Below are 26,046 nucleotides of genomic sequence, written 5' to 3' on the forward strand. Positions count from 1 at the left end.
TTGTCTGGACTCGGTAACAGTATAGTATTGTATTGTAATATTGTATAGCCGTTGTAACTATTCTTGAGACCTTAGAACTTTTATCTAAAGGTGGGTGGTACATTTACGTTGTAGATGTCTATGGGCTCCAGTAACAACTTCACACCAGGTGGGCTGTGAGCTCGTCCACCTATCTAAGTAATAAAATAATAAAAAACCTATTCATAACTAATTCTTCATTTACTTCCGAATTCAATAATGGTAGTCCAGTATCCGAATTCAAGACCTACTTAATAGATAACACGGCAGGAAAAACAATTTAATATTGTAACAAAAACGTCTAAAAAAACAGATTAAATGTAATACTAAAACTTTTCTACTTCCTACTTGTTTTTCCTACTGGTGCCAAACAGTATTAATGGGTTGAAATAAAAACAAATATTTATGCTTCATTGCTCAGAATTGGATATGTCTGATTGTTGGTCCAACAATTATTTTTTTGTGATTGAAGGATTATTTGTGAACCGGAGGTTTATCCAGTTTCCGGACAGTTGGGCGAGCAAAGGCTCAGCCAGGAGGGCTTAGCTAATTCCTTATCGAGCGCTTCCGAAGGAAGCCTATCAACTCAAGATCAGCTGCTTCGCCAATAATGTAAAAATGAATATTTTAAAAAAAATCAAATATAAAAAAAAAATTAAAAAAAAGACATGCCCGCTGAGTTTCTTGCCAATTCTTCTCAGGACGGAGGCTAGTTTTTGTGAATTGGCGGTAGTACATTTGACGTTCAACAAGTATGTACTTACTTTCATTATGTTGAATAAAAAGAAGATCAGGCGACGAACTCAGCGGACTGATGCATGGATTAGGTTACACGTCGAACTCTTTGCCGAGTTTGACGAGTACGGTTAACCGCGCTGTACTGAAATAACAGTACAGCGCTTTTTTTTTAAACTCCTGTATCAATCAAACTCCATAGAAACTGGTATCAATACTTTCAATCCCAAGATTAAAAGGTAAAAGTAGGTTTTAATTTTGGACTCGCGACAACCTATTTGAAAATCTTATTAGATTTCATGTTAGAATCTTCAAATTTATAGATAATGTTAGGTAAATTTATACGGAGGGCCCAATCTCGGCGGTCCGTGCTGGAATCATGGTCCAGGCGGCTGGCCGATCCTTCGGCTGGTCGTAGGACCGTCGAGGCGATTCGCCCAGTCCTTGTGGACTGGGTGAATCGTGACAGAGGACGCCTCACTTTCCGGCTCACGCAGGTTCTCACTGGGCATGGTTGCTTCGGTGAGTTCCTGCACCGGATCAGAGCCGAGCCGACGGCAGAGTGCCACCATTGTGATTGCGACTTGGACACGGCAGAGCATACGCTCGTCGCCTGCCCCGCATGGGAGGGGTGGCGCCGTGTCCTCGTCGCAAAAATAGGAAACGACTTGTCGTTGCCGAGTGTTGTGGCATCGATGCTCGGCGACGACGAGTCGTGGAAGGCGATGCTCGACTTCTGCGAGTGCACCATCTCGCAGAAGGAGGCGGCGGGGCGCGTTAGAGACGCGCTAGCCCGCCGCCGTCGAGCGGGGGCCAGGGAGGCGGATCTCGCCCAAGCCCTGGCCCTCTAAGTGTTTCGGGTCCCCCTCACATGTCGGTCTGGGGACCGGCGAGAGGGACCTAAGAAGACGTCGTGCAAGCTGCTCTGCACGCGTTTTACGCAAGAGCATCCGGGTGATGGAAGGCCGGCTATCCTCGACCCACGCTGGTTCTGACCCAGCGGGGTATTCCGTAGGATAGCTCACTCTAACCGGCGCCATCTAGGCGGGCTCCGGATAGCCTGCCGACCGAGAGGGCTGGTGGTCGTGGCGCCGACGACCGCCAGTCCGGCGTCCCGAGGGGGAGGGTGAAGGGAGAGATGTGCTCCGCACTAAACACTTCACTTTCCCCCCTTTGCCTTTTCATGAGTTCTGTCTCATATGAGGTTTGGACGTTGGTTGTTGAGCGACAGGAGGTTTTAGTCGGTTCGACTCCGACATGCTCCGCCCACCGTCCCCAGTGGAGGGCGGAAGTCCGGCGATTTCCTCCTGACCAAAAAAAAAAAAAAAAAAGGTAAATTTATAGGAATGCACACAAGATACGGAAAGACCAATTAATATTACACACTATATTAATAAATAATATAACAAAACATTAAAAGACAGCTTGAAAACCCCTCATAAATTAAAAAAATGGAGTAGTCTAAAAACATTAAATATTCTTTGGGAAAAACAGAGGATAGACTAAGAAATTTACGCATTATACTCACGAGATTTTCACGTACAAATTTGTTAAGGGTCAGTATATCATAACAATTTTCTACTATACTTAAGTGTATAATCTATGTACTATACCACAAAATTCGTGCCTTAATTCGTTTCAGAGTTTGCTGTTCAAGTACAGTTGTGGAGCTAACATAGAAATATATCGTATTTAATAAATTATATAACTTTTATGACTGAAATGTCATTCTAGCTTAATGTATCTTTTCATTCATGGCATTAATTGCCATTCCATAACTTTTCTCATTAACTCAATCCATAAACGCACTCAAACTGTCAAATTGACATTTCACTAATACCAGACTTAAAAAATACCGAAGCACTTAGAATATTCAGTTTACTCGTAGAATAGTAAAATCACTTTGTAGTATCACATTAATTTAAAGAACCATAAGCTTAAAATGATTGCGTATTTTGTACTTTTTTCCATGTGATATTTCGAGCTTAGGTCTATCCATAGCTTGGTAAAATTCAAATCTGAAACATTAATAAACATTTGCTACAAACTTTGAACAGCTCATTAATGCTTTAGCTTAGTACTCTCATAGGCCACATGAGAAACAAGAATTTTGATTAAAATAATTCGGTCAAATCAAAACCGGAATCATAAGTTTCCCGGAATTTCAAAAATTAGGCTGACAGCAAGTCTTCGTTCGTTTTGACATTTTCTATTTCCCGTTGAGATAACTCCGGGTTATCTTTTATTTTCAATTAATGTAAAGAAAATCAAAAGTAACAAAACATCGATCGTGATTCGAAGGCTAGGTCTCAATCGAGCAACGTCCAAGGCCATTTTTCTCAACAAAATATACCTATATCAGCACTTGTACACGTCAAGTGGACACAAGTAGGTGCTCATTGATTTTTAATAAAGGTTTTCGGTGAATATTGCGGTGTTTAGGGGTTCCATAACATAGGGCATAATATATTGGAGATAGTAATGTAAACAAACCAATCCTTGGCGCAAGTAATTCTTAAAATAGATTTACACGAAACAGATAATTGATGTGCCTTTGGAAAACATACAGCATTGTATTATGAAGAAGCAGTGTGTACTTAGCTTAGATTCCTTGTCTATGTCCAACCATAGACCGTCAATTTAGTTCCATCTTTAGCCGCTAGGTGCTGCCAGCAAGTATAAAGGGAGCGCAGCCATCTTTGATCTTCATAGCGTTGTGTACTTTCGTACTGTGAAGTCGCAAGTCCACAAATATTTATTCGACTTCTTATTAATTGCAAAAAATATTTATTTTGTGTTTCTATGAGTGTTATTTTGCAATCATTACGAGTATTATTTACCAATCCTATCATCGGACGCCATGAATCACGCGTCATCTGTTGGAGGTGATGTTGAGTCAAGCTCCATAATTTCCGAGAGGGAAGATGTCCAGGCGAGACGCGATGGAGACGCCTCGCGTTCGAACAACTCGTCAAGCGAAAAAGAACAAAAGGAGTCTCTGCGTAAGAAACGACGGGATTCAAAGGTAACGGTCGATCTTCGAATCGGCTCGTTATCCCACCAGGTCAGTGACGTTGTAAATCTAATAATGCATCAACTGTGTGTAACAATTGAATGTAACGAAAAATGTTGTAAACAAATTGATCTCGTCAATACGGAAATTTTGACAAAAACACAACAGATTTAAACTCTAATAATCTTTGTAACATAATTACTGAAAACTTTGACAAATCGTCTCCGTCGTACAAGTTACCCGTAAAAAGCGTTTTAAATTGTATACGGAAAAAAGGGCCGTATGTATAGAAATAACACGTCAAAGTTTAATTTCCGTGGTCTCTAACAAAGTATCCTGTTGCCAACGCACCACTCATTGGGGAATTTTTGTTTGATAATAGTAAATTGAAATCTATTCAGTCCCTCGGAGGGCTACAATCCTATTTGTCACGATCTCGTACAAAAGGTAAGCCAAACATTATAAACAATCATAGTCTGTAACATCTGGCACAATCCAGAGGGGGGCAATTGAAGACACCGACGGGAGGCACTGAGTGCCACCAAAATTGTAATAATTTGTAAATCATGTATGGTTACCAAATACCGTAAAAAAAAAAAAAAAAAAAAAAAAAACAAAAAAAAAAAAAAAACTACCTTTTTTCTGCGGAAGAAAAGCGACGGATCAATGCGTCCAATTTTGGATCTTCGAGAGTTGAACAAGGTCGTAAAGATAAAACACCTAACTGTTTTCGGACACCTAGGTACCAAACTTTCTCCACCCAGGGGACTGGATGATAGAATTGAACATTTCTCAGGAATATTTTTCTAGTATCAGTCGCAAAATTTCGTCGATACTTCTTGAGGATCACTACCAAGGTACCAGTATCAGTACCTCCAGGAAGGAATCGGTACCTTCTTATGAGTTAGTATGAAATGACATGCCTACCCTTCGGTCTGGCTTCAGAGCCACACCTTTTTGCTTCTATAACATGCGGGTCGCAGAGACCTTGCGTGCAAAGGGAACTCGAGTGCTAGTGTCTACTAGACGACTTCCTTTTTGGTCGACCAAGACAAATCCAAGTTGAAACTTCAGGCTGCAGAAGCTGTGAAGCTTTTGGATTAACCTTTTTTGCTTCCATAGCATGCTGGGTCGCAGAGACCTTGCGTGCAAAAGGAACTCGAGTGCTAGTCTACCTAGACGACTTCCTTTTGGTCGACCAAAACAAATCCAAGTTGAAACTTCAGGCTGCAGAAGCTGTGAAGGTTTTGGATTATCTGGGCTGGCATGTCAATTTCCATTATATAGGGTGCTCGGTCGCTCGGTCGCGGAGATATTGCGTGCAAAGTCGAGTGCTAGCTTACCTACACGACTTAATCTTGTTTCACCAAGACAAATAAACGTTTTTGTTCCCATAGCATGCTCGGTCGCGGAGACCTTGCGTACATAGGGAAGTCAAATGTTAACGTACCTACGCGACTTTCTCTTGGTCCTTGAAGACAAATACACCTTTTTGCTTCCACAGCATGCTCGGTCGCGGAGGCATTGCGTGCAAAATCGAAGTGCTAGCTTACTTACACGACATGATCTTGTTTCACCAAGACAAATAAACGTTTTTGCTCCCATAGCATGCTCGGTCGCGAAGACCTTACGTACATAGGGAAGTCAAATGTTAACCTACCTACGCGACTTTTTCTTGGTCCATGAAGACAAATACACCTTTTTTGCTTGCATAGCATGCTCGGTCGCGGAAACATTGCGTGCAAAGGGATGTTGAGTGTTATCCCACCTACGCAAATCCCACCAGGTCCATCAAAAGAAGTCCAAGTTGAGTCTTCAGGCCACATAAGCTGTAAAGCTCTTGGATTATTTGGGCTGCCAAGTCAGCCTTACAAAAAATCAATTAGTACACTGGTTCAAGAGATGACATGTCTAGGGATTCGATGGAAAATTGCGAGAAACGAAGTGGCCACTCAACAACATCCTAGCTCAAACTCTGACGGAATTACATCAATCTATGCTAACTTGCAAATTTTCTTGCGAAGTTTCAAGAAAAGGGGTAAAAAACAGGCCATCCTGCATGTGTTAACAATTAAATGCAGTGCTGACGCGAAGCCACATGTTAGACATTGCCGATACACAAAACCAACCATTTCCTGGCAACGGAAGCTTCGGACATGTGTAGGGGTTACAAATGCAGTGCTGACGCGGAGCCACATGTCAAACATTGCCGAGACCCAAAACCAACCATTTCCTGGCAACGGAAGCTTCGGACATGGGTAGGGGTTACAATTAGACAAAATATTAACGTCCTGTCTATGGTCAGCTCAACAACAGAAACGGCTCACCCACAAAAGAGCTATTTGCAATGGTAGTGACAATCAAAATGAATCTGAAAGTATTTCACTAACGTTGACCTTTCGATTTTTAAACCTAAGCGATAAGTTCAAGATAACTGTCAGCTTATCTCTCGGGGAGATACAACATCATAGCCGACAGGCTATCACGAGGAAATCAACCTGCGAAATGGCACTTTTTACCACAAGTGACCACAAAAGTTTTTCGAAAGTGGGGTCATCCGGATATAAACCCATTCGCCGACCAAGATTGGATACCTTCAGCAGACCGTAGAGGATGCAACTAGCATGGAGAATTCCTCCTTTCAACCTTCTCCCCAAAGTACTGACTCACTTCAACAGTGTCTAGGGAACCTACCTGGTAGTGTTCCCAGACTGAGCGAAAGCATTTGGGTTTCCAAGCCCTCAGATCCCGAACGCTAGATAACTCGCACGAAATCCAAAACCTGCCTCCTCCACAGGTTAAACATTAACCCTGAAAGCTTAGAAAGGGGGGGGGGGGGGTTGTACAAATAATGACTGGTCTAAACAGGAGAAGATTTGTTGAAAATTAGCTGGTGTCAATCCACTTTGTCAGCATACTTACCAGCAACTAGAAGATGGTGCATATGGTGGTACAGTTTTAAAATTGATCCTAAGTCTGCAGATGTTGCCAAATTCTTTCTTCTTTTCCAAAAAGAAAATTTTGCCTATAAAACAATCCTTCTGCATCATAAAGCAGCGCTGTCGACTTTCTGTGGGCGAAATACATGTAGGACAGCAAACATTCTCAAGCTCTCTAATAAAAATTGCTATTTTAAAAAAGCCATCGGAATAGCTAAACAAAATTCAACTACTTATTACAATTTTACTAAGTGTAGTCCCATTCACATAAGATCCGAGAATAGTTCTAAACTGGTTTTCTTCAAACCCAGCCACCACATCACGCCTCAATGTAGCTTGAAGGACACCAACAACCATGTTGCTGGCTACGGGACGCAGAGTTAATGACCTTACTTTGCTCAACATTTCTAAAGACAGTTTCTTTGATAACAGAGAAAAACATCTTTCTGATACCAGTCTTTGGGTCTAAAATTGAAATCCATTTTCGTCAATAATCTGCATAAGTGCTTTCTAAACATGAAACTAAAGACATGCCCGGTAAGATTCGTAAGGACTTTTTTCTAACTATGTGTGTTGTCACAAAAGCGGCATCCCGTACTGTAATTGGAAACTGGTCTTCGTTCAACCTTACGAGGTAATGGCATCAACGCATCTCTAAGAAGTGGTAGATCAGCAGTAGCCTCTGAGATGGATTGATAATGAACCAATGGACGAAATACTTTCTAGAGGCAATTGCAAATCATCCAAACGTTTAAAATAATTATTGCCGAATAATAGAGCTTCGTAAAGATCCTCACGATTCTTTTTTTCAACACATTTACTTCTACATGATGTATATACATCATTTATACAATTTATACATTTTCTTGTATATACAAGATAAAATGTTTATTACAAACTTATAAATATTTTTTAATTATTGAATTAACGTGGAAGTTAACAACTGTTTTTTCGATTTAATAATTATATAAATTATGAACATTATCATTGCGCTTCATAATTTTATTATGGCTTTACCTATTTCATCATAGCGTTGTGCTTAATAATTTCACCAGCAGATAACAAACACGTCTTCATAATACAATGCTGTATGTTTTCCAAAGGCACATCAATATTACGGTTTTACATAACAATAAAACCGATATTATGTGCCGAGAAGGAAAACATACAGCATTGCAGGAAGTTCTTCCTGGTGAAGACTATGAAGATCAAAGATGGCTGCGCTCCCTTTATACTTGCTGGCAGCACCTAGCGGCTAAAGATGGAACTAAATTGACGGTCTATGGTTGGACATAGACAAGGAATCTAAGCTAAGTACACACTGCTTCTTCATAATACAATGCTGTATGTTTTCCTTCTCGGCACATAATATCGGTTTTATTGTTATGTAAAACCGTAATATTAAAATTTATACAATTACAATTTAATTCCTACATACTTTTAAATAAGTTGTGGAAAATCTAAAAATTGGATTAAGGTGAGCAAAAATAATTTTATAATTATTACAACTAAGTATATTATAATTAAATTGACTAGTAAATTCATGAAAAATATGACCTTAGATTCAATTCATCAATCAAAATATTAGTAATTATAATGAATAATAATGTTTAAAGATAAAGTGCATGCTTTGAATTTACATTCCGCAAATTAAATTGATCTCAAGATGAAAATTAAGTTTTACATACCTGAACAAGCTCAGTATTAATTACATATTTTGATTTGAGTCTTATAATCGTAATTCAATTTAATATTACTAAGAACTATATTTTATTTTCATTAACTAAGGCCCTTAGATTATTACATTATCTTAAATAGTCACTATCACTTGTAATTCTTAAGCAGTGCCAGGGGTAGGACTACGTTTACTTACATTGAAGGACTTTAAAATGATAAATAACCACAGAAATAAAGAGCAGACTTCAATACAGAGTTATATGCAGCACAGCAGCGATGATAAAATTATGATACAATTGCTGCTGTAGAATCAATCATGAGACTAAGATAATTGGCAAATCAACAGCCTTTAAAGGTCTATAACTAAAATACTAATAGCATTTATTTTCTGACCATGTAATCATAATAAATAAATTAAAAAAACAAATTCACAAATTCCTCCTCCATTATGGATTCCAGTAATAAATATGACACAAAATTTCAAACTCCAACACTTAACCCTTTGATTATATATCTATTTCTTTTCAGCATAATTGATATATTGTCTTTGTGTAATGTTTAGGTGACGATTTGTTTTATTTTAATTTAATACTATAAAAATTCATGATCCTTGTCAGAAGACTTACAAAAAAATTGGACTCATCGTGTATCAAATATCCCATGCTCACTAATCCAGTTAAAACAAACTACACATTACAGATACTAAGCTTGTAAAACTTCTTTTTCATAACTTGAATTAATTGTTTAGCAGTAACAAGTGATTCAATGTATTTTGTCTTTTTAAAAATTGAATATAGTCTTTAAAAGTGAGTGAATAAAGTTAGGCTTTTATTGTCTTACTGGTTCTAAAGTACTTAAATTAAGGCTATTCACCGCAAATAGGCACAGGGAAGAATTGAATTAAATATTGTAACTGGAATCTCAGTTTCTACAGAAGAACTTCAGTTCTGTCTAGGTTTTGTACAGTATGTTCCAAGAGAAATGCTCTGAGTGATTGTTTGAGATGATCCCACCATTTCGCTTTACCGTCATACTACCTGCCACTGGAGCAGACTTCATCCCAAAACCACTGCATTCAACTACAACGTATTTCCAGATTGACATTTTGTCTCATACCATCTGGCTTTGGAATAAACTTCCCTCCGCAATATTTTTTGAGTATTTACTGACGTACACTATCGTAGACAAATACCCGCCATCATGTGGGCTGTATGCTAGTATAAAAAGCCAATAAGAAAATGTTAAATGATTCAGATAAATAGTAATAATCTAATAATTTAATTTTTAAGATTTAATGTAAGTGCTTGTGTCCCTTATTACCCATTCCAATTAATTTAGAATTTTCTGTCATATACAAAATGTAATGTCATGTCTTGATTATAAATGTGTCAGTCTACTATTAAAATTAACTCGTATTTTAAACAAATCTTAATTTTCTTGTTCGAGTGATGTGAGTAAGAGTTCAACCTGAACTCTCCAGAGACTGGTTAGATCTTCTCGTTTCCACTTAAAACCGGTGAATCATTCGCTCATCTTCTAAATGATAGAATATTTAACAAAATGTATGAAGTATTTAAATACAATCCGATACATGGACAAATTTGAAATGTATCCGAAGAGTGAATAAGTCTAAAGTAAACTTTGCTCATTTACTAGACTTAGCATAAAGTCTTCACTTTAGTATGCCCTTAATAAACCCGAATGATTCGAAGGCAGCTTGCTAGCTGGTGCCCGTATATTGCACAATTTATAAAATTTATAAAAAATCCAAAATGAATCCAATGAATGAAGAATTGTTTCTTTAAAGATACTATTAAACAAACAATTCTTGTATATAAATAATCTGAATCTCGGAAACGGCTCCAACGATTTCCATAAAATTTAGTATACAGGGGATTTCGGGGGCGATAAATCGATTTAGCTACGATTTATTTTTAGAAAATGTTGTTTTATTCGTGTTTTCAATAATCAACTTTATCGGTAATCAACATAAACATAAAGTTTTTTTTTTTTTGAAAATAACAAATAATATAATATAATATCAACATGTAATTCATATTTATATCTAGAAAACAAATATTATTAAAAAAAAAGGGAAACGAGCATTTCTCTATATGTTTTTAATCGCCAACATCGCCTTAATATGTTCGGATTGTACAATGACATAACTATAGGCCCGCCTTAACAGACTAGCCATACTTCGAGATGGCAAGCGGCACTTGGGAGGAGTTCTTCGCGGCTCACCTACCTCCGCCTGACTTCGAAGACAACAGATCGCTATTGAAGGAGTTCTGCGAACGCCATGATCAATACGGCAACAGGATTGCTCTAGTGACCGTAAGCAGAATTCTTAGTGCCAATTCATATTATATCGCACGACTAGCTGACCCGGCAAACTTCGTAGTGCCTCAATCGATAAATAAAAGACCTAAACTTTTGTATAAAATAAACTTAAAACAAACAAAAGGAACCCGTGGAACGGGGGACACATCAAAAGAAAAACAAAATTGTTATTTTTATTTAATTCCGAGTATTTTCATATTTATCTACCTTTTAAACCTTCTCTGGACTTCCACGAAGAAGTCAAGACGAAAATTAGCTAAATCGGTCCAGCCGCTCTCGAGTTTTAGCGAGACTAATGAACAGCAATTCATTTTTATATTACCGCACGATATTGACGACGTGATAAATGAATAGTTTCTCATGCTTTCATCAAGAACCTAAATATAACAAAAGTTTTGTTTTTTCTGCTACCGACGCCGAAAGTTCGGTTTTCGTCCCGCTGTACAGGGAAGAAAGTCTAACTTTTTCTCCCTGGGTACTGATAAGTGCGCATGCGCGTTAGTGTCTACGTCTGCTCTCACGCACCTAAAATTCTCCGCCTTCTATCTTGAAAGACGAGATCTAAGTCTCAGTTTTTGACAATACAACGGCTGCTCCGCCCTTCAAACCCAAATGCGTTACTCCTTCACGGCAGAAACTGGCAGGGTCGTACATACTCATGCCTGCTGAAAAGATGCCCTACCGCAGTTCGCGAGTCCGCACGGGTAGGTACCACCACCCTACCTATTTCTGCCGTGAAGCAGTAACACGTTTCGGTTTGAAGGGTGGGGCAGCCGTTGTAACTATACTTGAGACCTTAGAACTTATATCTCAAGGTGGGTGGCGCATTTACATTGTATATCGGCTCCAGTAACCACTTAACACCAGATGGGCTGTGAGCTCGTCCAACCATCTAAGCAATAAAAAAAACAACAACAAATTTTGCGGGTAAGCATATATTTTTACGTGCTTAATCCCGTCTATATTTCCAGTCAGGTGGAACGACAGTGCCACTAGAGCACAATACGGTGCGTTTCGTGGATAACTTCAGCGCCGGCACACGAGGCTCTGCTTCTGCCGAGTATTTCTTGGAGCATGGCTACGCCGTGATCTTCATGCACCGGCAGAAGTCTTTGGAGCCTTTCACGAGGCACTTCAGCGGGCAGAAGTTGCTCGATATGCTGGATATTCAGGAGCGAGGACCCAATACGACAATAACCGGTGAGCTTAAGTTAAAATTTGGCTTCTTTTTTTAACTTAAATTGTTAGGTACAGCATTTCGTTAGCACTAAAGTCAAGACGTTTGGTTCGTTACAATTGTAGGAAATAGATGTTCACTTCGATTCCATATAATTCACATTAACCTAACATTGATACTCATTATAACTCATTCGCACTATCAAACATTCTAAGATAAATTTGGCGTATTGCATGTCACTTCGATTGTTCGAATTCTTCACAATTGTTCGAGATGATATCATTTTTACCATCATCTCATTTTTACCATCGCACCGCCCGCCACCGGAGTAGAGTTCATCCATACTACCTGGAGCCACTGCGGTCATCCACAGTGCGTTTCCAGAGGTATTTTTTGCCACGCACCATCCCGCTATGGAATGAGCTCCCCTCCACGGTGTTTCCAGAGCGCTATGACATATCCTTCTACAAACGAGACTTGTGGAGAGTATTAAGCGGTAGGCAGCGGCTTGGCTCTGCCCTTGGCATTGCTGAAGTGCATGGGCGACGGTAACCACTCGCTATCAGGTGGGCCGTATGCTCGTCTGCCTACAAGGGCAATAATAAAAAAAACTTCGCCTTACACTGTATTGCAGTACAACTGAAAGACAATGAAAGTAATGAAGATCTGCTTGGTTTTTTTGGTGTCGAAAGACTAAGAACGAATTGAAAAAAATTGGCCCCCTCTAATAATACTATTGATTATTTGGAGGACGAATTTATTAACTTATTAAAATAGTAAAAAATTACCCATATTGCCGCATTATACAGCAAATGACAGTATCGTCCTGTTGCGGCCTGCACGTTATATCGTCAGCTGTTAACGCCCCTCGCGACCCCCCAGTCCACCGCCCCATATCGAAGTCAAATAACGCTTCGACAGTGAAGCCGGACAGCGTGGACGTTTTGGCTCCGATCCTGCTGCGGTACAAGGCGGCGCATTCGGCGGGAGCGATCCTGCATGTTTCGTTCACGACGGTGTCGGAGTACTTCTGGCTGTTGCGTGCCGCCTGCGAGTGCCTCACCAACCTCGGACCCCGGGCCGTGCTGTATCTAGCTGCGGCCGTGTCCGACTTCTATATCCCCAAGGATCGAGTTGTAAGCGAGAATAGGCCGTTCTGCTTTCGTTATTAGCTTCAAATTCCTATAGCTCATTGTGTCTTGGATCGAGAAGTCGGTCGCTTTTTAAGGTGGAAGTCGGAACGCATTTAATCTCTAACAGCCTAATACCAAGATATAAACTTCGACATCTCACCACTTCTCGCCGCTTCAGAACTCTAGAAAGCTTCTGAAATTGTGAGAAAGCCAATAAGAAACGACCGTCTGCTATTGGTCATACGTTTCTTATTATGTGCTATTATCGAATGCTATTCAAAAGAAAGAAAATAAGTACGAATCATCGAAACACGAATCCTAAACTTGTAAATTTAAGTTTTACGTTCAAACTTTAACGCAACTATAGCACTTGGCATTGTCAATGTCAATAAATTGCTAGACTATCAACCTTGAGCACTCGTGTTATCAGCTGTCAAAGTCACCTGACGTTACCTATAAGACGAGTAATACTTATGGTGGTATGTGCCCAGCCTTGTGTCAGCGACCCCCTAAGTTGGAGAGAGTCCAAGAAACAACTGGCGATTAACGTTTGCATCATACACTCAGCCCACTCATAAGATGCAGTCGGCAAGTGGAGCCCCGGTGATCCAGCTCCAGCTGGTACCGAAGATGCTGGCGCCGCTCGTGAACCTCTGGGTTCCGGAGGCCTACGTGGTCTCCTTCAAGCTGGAGACGGATGAGAATCTCCTCGTGCCCAAGGCCAGAGCTGCCCTCGATAAATACAAACATAAGGTACCTATATAGCACTAGGAGTCAGTACTTGGACTCTAAATAGCCATTTCATTTCGCCATTTATTGCATAGTTGGGTGGACGAGCTTACAGCCCACCTGGTGTTAATTGGTTACCGGAGCCCATAGACATCTACAGAGTCAATGCGACACCGACCTTAAGATATGAGATCTAAAGTCTCAGTATAGTTACAACGGCTGCCCCACCCTTCAAACCGAAACGCATTACTGCTTCACAGCAGAAATAAACAGGATGGTGGTACCTGCCCGTGCGGCCTCACAAGACGTCCTACCACCACTAATTACGCAAACTATACTTTTGTGGGTATGATTTTTTTATTACACGATGTTATTCCTTCACCGTGGAAGTCAATCGTGAACATTTGTTGAGTACGTATTTCATTAGAAAAATTGGTACCCGCCTGCTGGATTTGAACACCGGTACATCGCTAGATACGAATAATAAAAAATCTGAGTCTTGTTTGAAGTCAGTATTGTTAAAGTTACATTTTATTTTGAACCCCGTCATTTACGTAGGGGAGTTCACTAAGTGAAATAATGTAGTGGATATTTTTAGTAACATGATTAAATATAAAACTTTTATAAATTACCGTTTTTACTTAATCCAGTCCATAGAATAATTAACACAAAATATCACGTTTGCAATTTAATATCGTTGGTCCTTCTTTTTTTTTTAAAGGCAAGCATACGTCTCGTTTATTGATAAGTGGTTACCGTCGCCCATACACATCAGCAATGAGATTGGCACAAGCAAGCCGGTTCCTACTGAACAATTATTTATGATTAAAAATTTAAACTTTAACTGCTTATAACAGATGCTGGATTAAGGTTACATTACTGCAAACGTATGACGTCACTTGCCATATAATTCTTATACTACCCCTCGATGCGGAAACGAGACAGCATCAACATTACATAGACATTACTGAGACCTTAGAACTTATATCTCAAGGTGGGTGGCGCATTTACATTCTAGATGTCTATGGGCTCCGGTAACCATTTAACACCAGGTGGGCTGTAACACCGTCCACCCATCTAAGAAATAAAAATAAAAATGTTTCCAGATGGTAGTGGCTAATTTACTTCAGACGCGTCATCATCGTGTGATACTCGTGACTCCGGACGAGACGCAGGAAATATTACTCACCCGGGAGGAGGTTCATGCGGGTATGTCTGACTACCTCAACGGTACCATGTTTGAATGTGTCTAGGAAATCGTCTCACGAAATACCTAGAAACCAATAAAAAAAAAAAGTGTGTGTGTCCGCTCCGACGCACGACTGGAGTTTACTGGATATAAAAAATTAAACGAAACAATACGAGAAATAGTTCTATATTACGACAACACGATACACTACAGATTATTAACAAATTAACGAGACACAAAACAAACGACTAACAAATATATGAAAATACAATAATGAGAGAAACGCGCGATCAGTACGAGGCTTTGTGGCGGACTGCCGGCGCAGCAGCCCGGCGTCACCTGCGATAACGCATTTCGTGTGACATGCGCAATCAGGCGCATAACGCATTTCGTGTGACATGCTAGTACGATTTTGGTCCCCATAATTTTCATACCCCGGGCCTATATATGTAAATCGATTCTAAAGGAGTAAACTCCAAAAAACATAAAGATGATGGTCATTTTTGTTGCTTTAAATAGGTGAGTTCTCCGAAATTAATAGATATCATAATGCAACGCACATGTCGCACTGACCGACAAATAAAACGTAATGTTTGTTTATGCAGGTGTGGACATCGAAGCATCAATAGTTCTGGAGCTGGTCCGTCTCCACGCGGAGCACCTGGCCCCCTGCGGCGCCCCCCCGGTGGCCCCCCACGGCTCGCTGGCCCCGCTGGCCCCCCACGCGCCGCCGACGCCGCGCACCCCGCGCTGACACTCGCGCACCCGACGCCGTCTCTACCTCACCGCCGACTAGACTGCACTAGCGCCCCCACAGAACAAACCACACCATTGCGATCATAGTCGGTAAAATCAATAAATTATATCCTAACTGTCCATATTTATGTTGAGTTGTCAAAGCTTTATAATGCTTTTTTGAGAGCGTTATAACTCATCATGAATTAGTGCCATACTTAAACCATACTTTCGGAGACGCTTTAGATATTTGCTTCTAGATTTTCCATACAATTGGTATGCATTGGATTTATTAATTAAATTTGATAAGCGGTGATCCTTGATGAACGCGACCTTTGTTCACGAACAGATCCAAAAAAGATCCAGAAACTCTACTAAAATGATTATATAGTAATTAAAACTTTGATAATTTTTTATCAAGTTTTTTTTAAATAGTGAATACCGCTCGAGGTTAGCCATCTAAGCGTCACAAGTATATTCCCATATTCTGAAAATCATAATAATATGTATATAATTGGAAGCAGCTTGTTGTCGACGTATTGCCATAGTCAATGGCACGGATGGCTGCAGTATTGTAAAGCTATAGTAAAAAAACACACCCTGTGAACAAGAACGTTAAAGCAAATCTGATGAGCGGAAAACCCGTTAGCACCAATAGATGCCCACTAAACATAAATGGGCCGTGAACTTTTGCATGCGTATAGAGCTGCAATATTTATTGTATACTGAAATATTCGTTAAAAATTGGTTTAACACGTTGAATGCCACATGAAAAATCGAGTATTTTCATTCACGCAACGGTGCTCACCGGTGAACCTTAGTGAGCCTTATTGAACCATTCGGGCCGTGAGGGTCACCCGTGAGTCGCGTGAGGGTTCCAACGTAAACGCTTTTTACAAGCCACAGATTTCAGCTATCAAACAAAATGGGTATGGAAGTTAATGGAAGTGAACCGCGTGGCCCTTAAGCCAAACCAAACAGCGTGGTTTTCAAATCCAATAGAATGTTATCGTTTTTATCAAGATCAAGCCTTTTAAAATATCTTAAAAACTAGACTAGTAATAGTCGGTAATTTTTATCTATTTATTGTTTTACTTATAAGTGGTATCAAGTCTATACATGAGGCCGTCAGCGCAAAAGTGACCTAAGCTTACCGTAGCTAGCATGCAGGCGATTAGGTTTGAACTTTCATGAATTTGAATTTGAGTAAGCAAAAAACACTACGCGCAAAAATAATGCTTACAAAGCTATCTGTTATCTATGGGTGAAACTATGGATAGGCCGGTTTTGCATCAAAATTTATTATATTTTAAATAAATACCAAAATACCTACGTCATATAAGCTTGAATAAAAAAAATTGTGGGTTAGGCCACTTTTGCGCTGATGGCCTCATATAGCCTATCATAATATCATAAAAACTAGACTAGTAAAATTCCTTAATTTTTATCTATTTATTATTTTTCTTATAAGTAGTACCAAGGTTATATATAGCCTTTTAAAATATCTTAAAAACTAGACTAGTAAAAGGCGCAAATCTTTTATTTAGGGTGCAAATTATCGCATTTTATAAATTTCTTAATGAAAATCTCAAGTTGATAAAAAGTATCGATTCCCTGATTTTGGCTTGGTCCGAATGGTTATAAAAAGCGTTAAACGCGTTAAGAAGCGGTTGATTTTTCTACAAATTCCCTAACTGCGTTTTCCTATTACCTATATACAATGTGTAAACAGTGGGAATAGAACCAGTGGTTCTATAAGTCCTGTGGGGGGCGAATGCCGGGGCGAAGAAGACGTGTCGATGTTAATGATGATGAACATTAGAAACATTATTCGGTGATGAGTGTATATTTAAAATGTGGTGATTACGTGATGAATTTACGTGTTACAAGTCCAGTCGCGGAGCGGGAAGAATTTCGCACGATAACCTGTTATTACCTGTTATTACCTGTCTTTGTTACTCCCGCGTAAATATAAGGAGTCTCGCTCGCACAGATGCAATGACCACCGTCCTCAGGGATTGTAAACCTTTTACCTGAGACCGTAAGGTTTGTTCTTGTTTGCATGTTGGCCTTGAGTAGTAAGGCAAGTAGTAAATAAGGCAACCAGTAACTCCGATACAGAGGCATCGGATTCTGATTTTTGAATTTTCATTTTATTTGTCGGCCGAGTTACTGTAATTGTAACTTGATTTTTGTAACTGTTATAATCTAAATAAATAATTTATTATAATCATCATCATCATCATTCTTTCCTATTACCCTCTGCTGGGGTGTAGGGCTCGAATGAAATCCTTCTATTTACATCGGTCTTGGGCAGTCTGTTCTAGTTCCTCCCACTCTCTCTCACCCTCGTGCCCCAGACGCTTAACTCCTGCTCCACTGAGCGACGCCAAGTTGTTCTGGGGCGGCCTCTCTTCCTCTTTCCAGACACTTTCCAAGTCAGTGCTCTCTTTGATAGGCGGGTATCGGACTTTCTCAATATGTGACCAATCCAATGCCACTTCCGCGTAAGGATCTCCATCTCCATTGGTGTCTGCTGGGTTATTCTCCACAGCTCTTTGTCAGTGATCGTCACAGGCCAAAAGATTTTCAAAATCTGACGCAGGCACTTATTCACAGACACTTGAAAGTCCTAGCGAACAAACCAAGTTTCGCTCCCGTACAGTAATACAGACCTTACATTGGATTGAAATTATTATAATAGCAATAATTTATTCAACACCTAAGTTAGTAATTTTTTGCTCCTTTAATCATTTTATGTAAACCGAACTTAATACAAAAAAGTTTTGTTACCACCGTCAGTAGGTAAAGGGGTCATTGTACCAAATTTCTTGCTGCTTCGCGACTGGGACTGTAGTCGTTTGTAAATGTAGAGATTAAAAATAGAGAGACTCGCGTCGAATCTCTCGGTATTTTTGTAAGCGTTTGAGGCGTCCATTATTTCGTTCTCGAATACATTACCAATGGTTTTCGAAGCAAAACTCTATGAAATTCAAACCAAAAATTTAAAAAAAAAACTAAACTAGTAAGTTATCTTTTTGAACATGAAAATGAATAAAGTTAATTATGCGACTATTAAAGTAAGTTAAAGATTTATTTAAGTTACGCACGACTTAATTTCACTTTGTTTTTCAATACAAGTAACATGTGCAGATATTTTATACCGTAATACGTCTAGCAGATTATATGTCATATTATATAATATAAAAACTGAATACATAGAATTATACGATGGTGTATTGAGAAAGGCATTGATAAAATCTATTTTCTTAAAGATGGGTTTGATAACTAATGTCAATAGAATCGCTATTGACAATGTCAATACAGTCACTGTCGACGTTTTATTTTTCCTACCTATTCTAGTAACCTGGAGGGGTTATTCTAGATTCACAGCTCGCGGGGCTTAAACCTGACGTTGTTGCTAACACGAACCCTAGCAAAAGCTGTGCTTCGCAGAATCTACCACCGGATCGAAAACGCGACCAACTGAGAAGATCAGCGAGACGCTATCGACAATGTCTATACAGGCGTTGTCGGTAATGTCTATACAGGCGCTGTCGACAATGTCTATACAGGCGCTGTCGACAATGTCAATACAAGCGCTTTCGACAGTGTCAATACAGTTGCTGTCAACGGTGTCAATACAGTCGCTGTCGACAATGTCAATACAGTCACTGTCTACAATGTCAGTACAGTCGCTGTCGACAAATGTCGCCATAATGTTTTTTTTTAATGTAATTCTCAAATATATAATATGAACCTGAGTAGATTTAGGGAAAACTTAACATATGTATTAGAGATAAGACGGATCTAGTTTATTTTCAACTCTACGACACTGATTAAAAATGTGATTTTTTTATTATCCCTGATTGACGTTAAGGCCGACTCCGACAGACGGATCAAAATCACATTCTTTTTTTTTAATCTTCATCAATTTGTGGCGTCGAAGAAATGCGGGATCTAACCATCAACCACCTCCACGTGATATAGACAGTAGACAAAATATCAACTTTAACTTTAATACCAAGTGGTATTTTTTAAATTTGTCTACTTTTTTTTTAATTTATGCTTGTGGTTAATTCGTTTAGGTAATGAGTTTATCGACTTTGTGTGTAACAAGATAATTATAATCGAGGGTTGAAAGGCTATTTAATATAAGCGACATTCTTGCAACTTTACGAGAGAGCTATTGAAAGCTTAAAATTTGGATAAAATATAAACAAAAATAATATTATTATACAAAAAAACTTCTTTAGTTACATATTTCAGTGGAGTACAATTAATTATTTTGTAGATCAATTGGCAAAATCGAATTTTTGATGCCAATACCAAATAAAACGGAGTTTTAATTACAAAGTTAAATGTCGTGTATTCAGTGAAATGTCGCTTAAACCAAATAGCCTTTGACCTCCCGATACATATCCCAAAAATGGTCACTCAATCTCTAATTGCCTCTGTTTTCAAGAAATACTCTGCGCGTCATCTGTGACATGCAAATAAATAAAACTAAACGGTCTGTTGGCAACGACAAAATAACAGCTTTTAAATTGATTGAATGTATATGAACACTTTCTTTTTTGTCAGTCTGTTGGTTTCCGAGTCCGAACTGGATGGATCGATTTGGACGGGACTTTACGTGGAATATAACCGTTCCAAACACACTGTAACTAAGTTACAAGCAGTAACTTAGACTTATTTAAATTTAAACAATAATAGTCCTACGTCAAGAAAAGGAACTCGTTAAATTGTTAACAAAATTCAATTTAAATAGGGATGTTATTAATAACACAAGTTACGATAGAAATTGGGCAGTAGTTATTACCTACCAAGAAAATTACTTCGTTGGGAAGATAGATGTATGTATCTTGTCTTTCTTGTATTGGACAGAAATTAAGCTTGTTGAAATTATTGAAAAACGACTTTGAATACTTAGGAATAAAGTCTGGTTTGATTTGTCACGTCTGACGTTTGGACTGAATGAAATTATATACATAATGCTGGTAACTCTGCTCTTTTAAGAGGAGACGAAGAGACTTTTTAGAATAGATTTATTGAAAATTCATTGCTGCTTTCTCCTTCTAAATTGACTGATTAGAACATGGGAGAGGTAACCGCATCTCAAACTTCAAATATTCATTTAAAGATAATAATTATAAGAACCGTTTTTTTTTGACGTTAAAAAAACAAGATTTTGTAATATTTTTATTAAAATTCAGTCCTCATAGTATTTAATTCAAAGTTTTTTTTAAATAAAGGAGCTGATAGGAAGGTTCGTGTTATTATTGACAAATTTGAACCTTGATTTGTTTGTATACCGATGTCTTGCGAGAAACCGCAAATATGTGTAGTTTAGTACTTGAAGCTACCTAAAAATTTACCTGGAACTTGTAAGATTATTATTTGAAAACCCATCATCGCTTACATTCAACTATAAATTTAGGAAGAAATCGATTATGATCTTCAGAAAAAAATCTATAATAATATCAACGTTTGTAAAATACGTGTATATACCATTGAAATGGATAGATGGAAATTAAAGGTAGATGAACTTTAAAAATGTTAAGCCTTATCAGATAATGAGTCTTCCCGTGTAAAAAGATGTAACGATCATATTTTTTTATATCTGGTAACATTGATATTTTTTCTAATAACATTGAACTTAATTGTGCAGTGCGACTAAAATTTAAGGAGATTCAAAAGAAAACCGCTATTTTTCTTGTTCCGTTGACATTGTTTAATTAAGTGAGGGTAGCTTAATAGGCTAGCACGTTTCCCAGCGTAAAATAATAAAACCGACTATTTTAGGATTATCAATTTTACAGTTTTATTTAACAAAAAAATTATCCAAGAATTGAATCTTAAAATTTTAACATATTAGTACATATCAGTAAATTGTTTGACGTGTGTACGATGTTAAATGTATTCTCTCGTTTATGTTCGCGTGTGAATAGATTATTTAATCTATGTGTGTTACTTCTTAATTATTGTCTCTGGTTTCAAAGTGGCACAAGTTTTTATTTTTATTCATATTTATTAAGGCGTCTTAATTATTTATTAAAAAAACTTTCTATAATGGACCTAAAGATCGATTATAAGACTTAAATTGAAAAAAAAACAAGAAATGTAAAAAAATATCCCCACATATTAAAAACTTTGTTTTGAGTCGAATTATGTTCCAAATAGTTCCAATCAGCACACGGAATTGCAAAACTAAAATAATAATAAAATGTATCTTACAACATCTTTTAAACAAAAGTTTCAATGTATGCTATAAAGCTTATTATACATCACTGGTTGAGTATGCAAATGCAGAAGTTGTTATGCGAACATTGTGCATAATTCGTATATCATTACACGCTCCTGACTACCAAGCACAGCTGTCAAATCAGGGGAGCTGAACGCTACAAACTCCTCAACATGATGTACAGGTATATCCCGCTGTCAGATGTGCATCCTGTCAAACTTCAATATGTTCCCATTTCAAATGTCAACTTTTTGACATGTGTCACTTTTCAACCAGCGAATTTTTTTTTTATATTTACAGAACAATGGTGCCTCTATAATAAATCGTTGTTCTATGGTAAAATATTAATTAAAATTAAGCAAAAAAAAAATGTTTTACGCCTTTCGTTTATAGCGAATTAGGAAATTTTATTATTATTATATAATATGAAATTACTGTTTGAACATTTGACTATTGTTATTTAATTATATGTATTGTTGATTGATAATGAATTAATTTGATTTCAAATTATCTCACTATGTTCATAGCGTAATGAACGTTGTACATTGTTCACTATTAGTAATCGTGTTTTTGTGATCGTATAGAAATTAAAGAGTTTATATTTTATAAATGCTGTATAATAATAATAATAATACATCTTTATTATTTTTAGCTTTAATTGTATGTAATAGATGGATCTACTCAAAATTTTATCACGTTTCTTAGTTTAGTAATACATTTAGTATAGTGATGACGATTTGAATATTTATCAGATTGTATTATATTATGTGGGCCGTAAACGAATTGGGCAGCGGAACAGAATATACCGTATATATTTACAAATATAAGAACTATTTTCCAAAATCTTTTAATTGCAATAAAAATCAAAAATAACAATTTTATAATTTCGCTAAGGTTTGCACCGGTCGTATTCTGTTACACCCTGTATATAATAAACCTTAAATTTGGAGGGTAGAGTTAAGAAGAGCTGTGATTTATCGGGGACATGTTAGAAGTGTTCAGGAAAATAAGCAGCAAATTTACAATTTATAAAAAACATACCAAAATAGCGCCAGCGTAGCAAATGGTGTGTAATATGAATGTGACGATTGTAAACGGAGTGAACTTTGCAAAGTAGAAATTAAATATAATAAAATATCAATTCAAAGAGTGTGCTTCTTAAATCGACCCTCCATAATCTTAAAATATCTAGAATGATAGTGGAGATGAATAAATATCGATAAACTTTACTTTAAGAAAAGTCCTTTACGTTTTTTTTATCTACGTCATGAATTTGCAAATATTCCGTTAAATACTTCTAAAGTCTTACAGTAGGTTCTTTTCGGTACAACGTGCGGTTGTACCTCTGTTAATGTCCACTTTTAATTTGTTGAATGAGACTTATTTGTAATGGCGCGTCCTTTCAAATTCAGTTAATGATTGACGAAATTATAGATGTAAAGGTTTTGTGTTGCATACTGTTATGGTTCATTCGTTTATCCTGGAATCCTGGAATCGCGACATATCCACAACATTCGGTTTTTTTTATGATTGATGGATTACTGGTGACTCAGAGGCCTTTCCAGTTTCGCCAGGACAGGTGGGCGAGCAAGGGCTCAGCCAGGAGGAGTGGGATTTGCTAACAGCTACCCGAACCCCTCCGAAGGAGACCTAACAACTCAAGAGCATTCGTCTAGAGCAGTGGTCAGCTACCCGTGGCTCTTTGACTCCTCAGCCACGGTTCTTCCGCGAAATGTCTAATCCAGGCACGGAATATTACTGCCTTCCTTCCGGAATATTACGATCTCAAAGTTATCGGTGTCAGGAATTGGAAGGAGAAAGCCTTGAACAGAGCAGTCTAAAGAAACATACTGGACCAGGCTAAGGCCCACCCTGGGCTGTAAGTCCTAAGATGATGATTAGCTATGTAAATTTGACTCTTTTGGTTGACAAGGTTGCCCACCATTGGTCTAGAACATCAATGTCTCTTAGTACCGATATGACTTAGTGATATGTCTGTGTATGACGATATGTCCTCCTTAAACTAAGGATTTTGAAATAATGTTTTGCTGTGGTCTATACCTAAAAACAAGAAATGTTATAAAAAATATGCCCTGAGATTAAAAACTTTGCTTCGATTCGACTTGTCTTCGTTGTTCTAAAGGCAAGATGTATGTGTGTGTATATTTAAATATATTTATATGAATCTATTGTTGGTTATTCATAAATCTAGATATTAGTGGTTCAGTCATCAATAGCTATGCGTCTACGTGTAAGACAATAAGGTCCAATATTCAAAGTTTTATTATGACTCGAGTACACGATACTGTTTTAATCTTGTTATTAAAATGAATACGTGCTTTGTGATTTCGTGAAGGAAAATTTTTTTTACAACTTTAGTTGTAGTCTACTAATTTGGGTATGACTGAAAAGACTGCTATAATTTTTTATCTCGCTTTTAATTTTGACATTTGACGTTTATTCTAAAGACCCAGATCAGAGATAAAGATCACGTAAAAGTTAACTCAAATTTTTATAGAGTTGGAACAGCCTCTCTGCATTTGCCGCTAGCATATATTTCGATGCCTCCAATGAACACTACGCTAACTCCAAATTCGTAGGTTTACAGGCGGAGCGTTTAAAAGAAAAAAAAAAAAAACTTTATTATTGCAGATATATTTATGGGTCTTTTCTTGTGTAACTAGCTGATTTTGACTTTTGCTTCGAACTACATCAATAATGATTTGTAATACTTTTAAAAGAGTGAAGCGATTTGCGTGAAGAACGAAAATTTAAATTTTTTTAGTTAGAGTGGTGTTCATTGGAGGCTTCGATTTGGTAAAATCATATAAAGTACCCGACGGTAAATCCTACTTCGGTTTTGGTAGAGCGCTATCTCTGTCTCATGAAACACTGGAAGTCCGGTATGTAATAGGACCTTGAAAGACTGACAAAAGTCACAAAGGTAATGTGCGACAGAGATAGCGTTCTACGAAGCCGAGATAATTCGATTGTCTCTTTCTATATGACGATGTGCAATGTTTATCGCCGGGTCTGTAGGCATCTCCTTTTTGCACCTAGAAAGAGATTCGGTGTGATGAGACAAATGTTTGAATTTTTAAACACTGCGGCATGGCTTAAATATGGTATTACAAAGGCTCACTTTACTGCAATTTATTAATTTACTTATTACTGCTAAAAATAAAACAGATTTCCTTCGTAATCGCTTGGTAGGCTAAGAGGCTATTCCAACGGACTGGTGGGTAAGCTCATGAGGCTTAACCTGGGATGACTTGCCAACACTTCCCTCTTGTGCTCAGCTGAATCAACCACCGGATCGGAATCTCGACCCACCGAAAAAAACCGACGAAAAACTCAGTGGGTTTTGTCTCTTAGTACGTACGGTGACCGATGCTTGGAGCGCCTAAAAGCATCGAGAATAGAACAGTATCGTGTTCATCTCTAACTCTTTTTATCTTACCAAGTATGTGTAGCGACTCAAATGGGTATATATTATTGTCTATCTTTGTGATATTTACTATATTGTACTGAGCTCGATTTCTCTAAATGTGTGTGTATTTTAATGGAACGTGAATTAAATAAATAGTTTATCATATTTTAATGTAGTTTGGTTGTTTTATTTTTGCGGGCGGGCTGACGACTCGCGGATTTATTGAGTGGTAAACCAGGTAGTATCGTTCCGGCCACTTCGATAAAGCGGCACGACACTAGAACCCTCTCATCGTGGCCGCCGGTAACTACATTCCAGATCCTGCGGAAAGAATGGAAAGCAGTCGACGTCGCCCTAAACACGTCATTTCGGATCCTCCCGATCCACTAACGGTGCTTTTAGGTATGTACCTCAAGCACCGGTCACCGTTCTCGTTGAACCAGTCGCTTGCGACGAAGGGCTCGACGAGCAAATTAACCCTCAGACACAGCCCACTGAGTTTCTCGCCGGATCTTCTCAGTGGCTCGCGGTTCCGATCCGGTGGTAGGTTCTGCGAAGCACGGCTCTTGCTAGGGTTCGTGTTAGCAACGTCGTCAGGTTTGAGCCCCGTGAGCTGACCTACTAGTAAGGTTCCGCTGATATAGCCTCTCAAGGCTATCAGCTTAGGCAGGAAAAAAAAATCGT

General features: G+C 38.2%; 1 protein-coding gene across 2 annotated transcripts; it reads left to right on the forward strand.

Moving 5' to 3' along the window:
* Positions 1–2,950: 2,950 nt before the first annotated feature.
* LOC101744316 (phosphopantothenate--cysteine ligase) lies at positions 2,951–25,537 on the forward strand. 2 transcript variants are annotated; one of them, XM_038011591.2, is made up of 7 exons: positions 2,951–3,141; positions 10,571–10,719; positions 11,697–11,925; positions 12,824–13,038; positions 13,603–13,788; positions 14,871–14,973; positions 15,559–25,537. In XM_038011591.2, the coding sequence occupies exons 2-7, from the start codon at positions 10,588–10,590 to the stop codon at positions 15,705–15,707; spliced, it is 1,014 nt and encodes a 337-aa protein (XP_037867519.1). In that variant the 5' UTR covers positions 2,951–3,141; positions 10,571–10,587; the 3' UTR covers positions 15,708–25,537. The 2 variants fall into 2 exon arrangements, with proteins under 2 accessions (XP_037867519.1, XP_037867518.1); XM_038011590.2 differs by lacking the exon at positions 2,951–3,141 and adding an exon at positions 3,299–8,182.
* Positions 25,538–26,046: the final 509 nt, after the last annotated feature.

Source organism: Bombyx mori, chromosome 6, assembly GCF_030269925.1.
Source record: "Bombyx mori chromosome 6, ASM3026992v2".
In the NCBI taxonomy this organism is placed as follows: domain Eukaryota; kingdom Metazoa; phylum Arthropoda; class Insecta; order Lepidoptera; family Bombycidae; genus Bombyx; species Bombyx mori.

Excerpts from the sequence above, each read along its gene's own strand:
- LOC101744316 (XM_038011591.2), top strand. The coding sequence starts at position 10,588 with ATGGCAAGCGGCACTTGGGAGGAGTTCTTCGCGGCTCACCTACCTCCG. Across the intron at positions 10,720-11,696 it reads ACAGGATTGCTCTAGTGACC|TCAGGTGGAACGACAGTGCC; the intron begins GTAAGCAGAATT and ends CTATATTTCCAG. Across the intron at positions 13,039-13,602 it reads ATATCCCCAAGGATCGAGTT|CCCACTCATAAGATGCAGTC; the intron begins GTAAGCGAGAAT and ends TCATACACTCAG.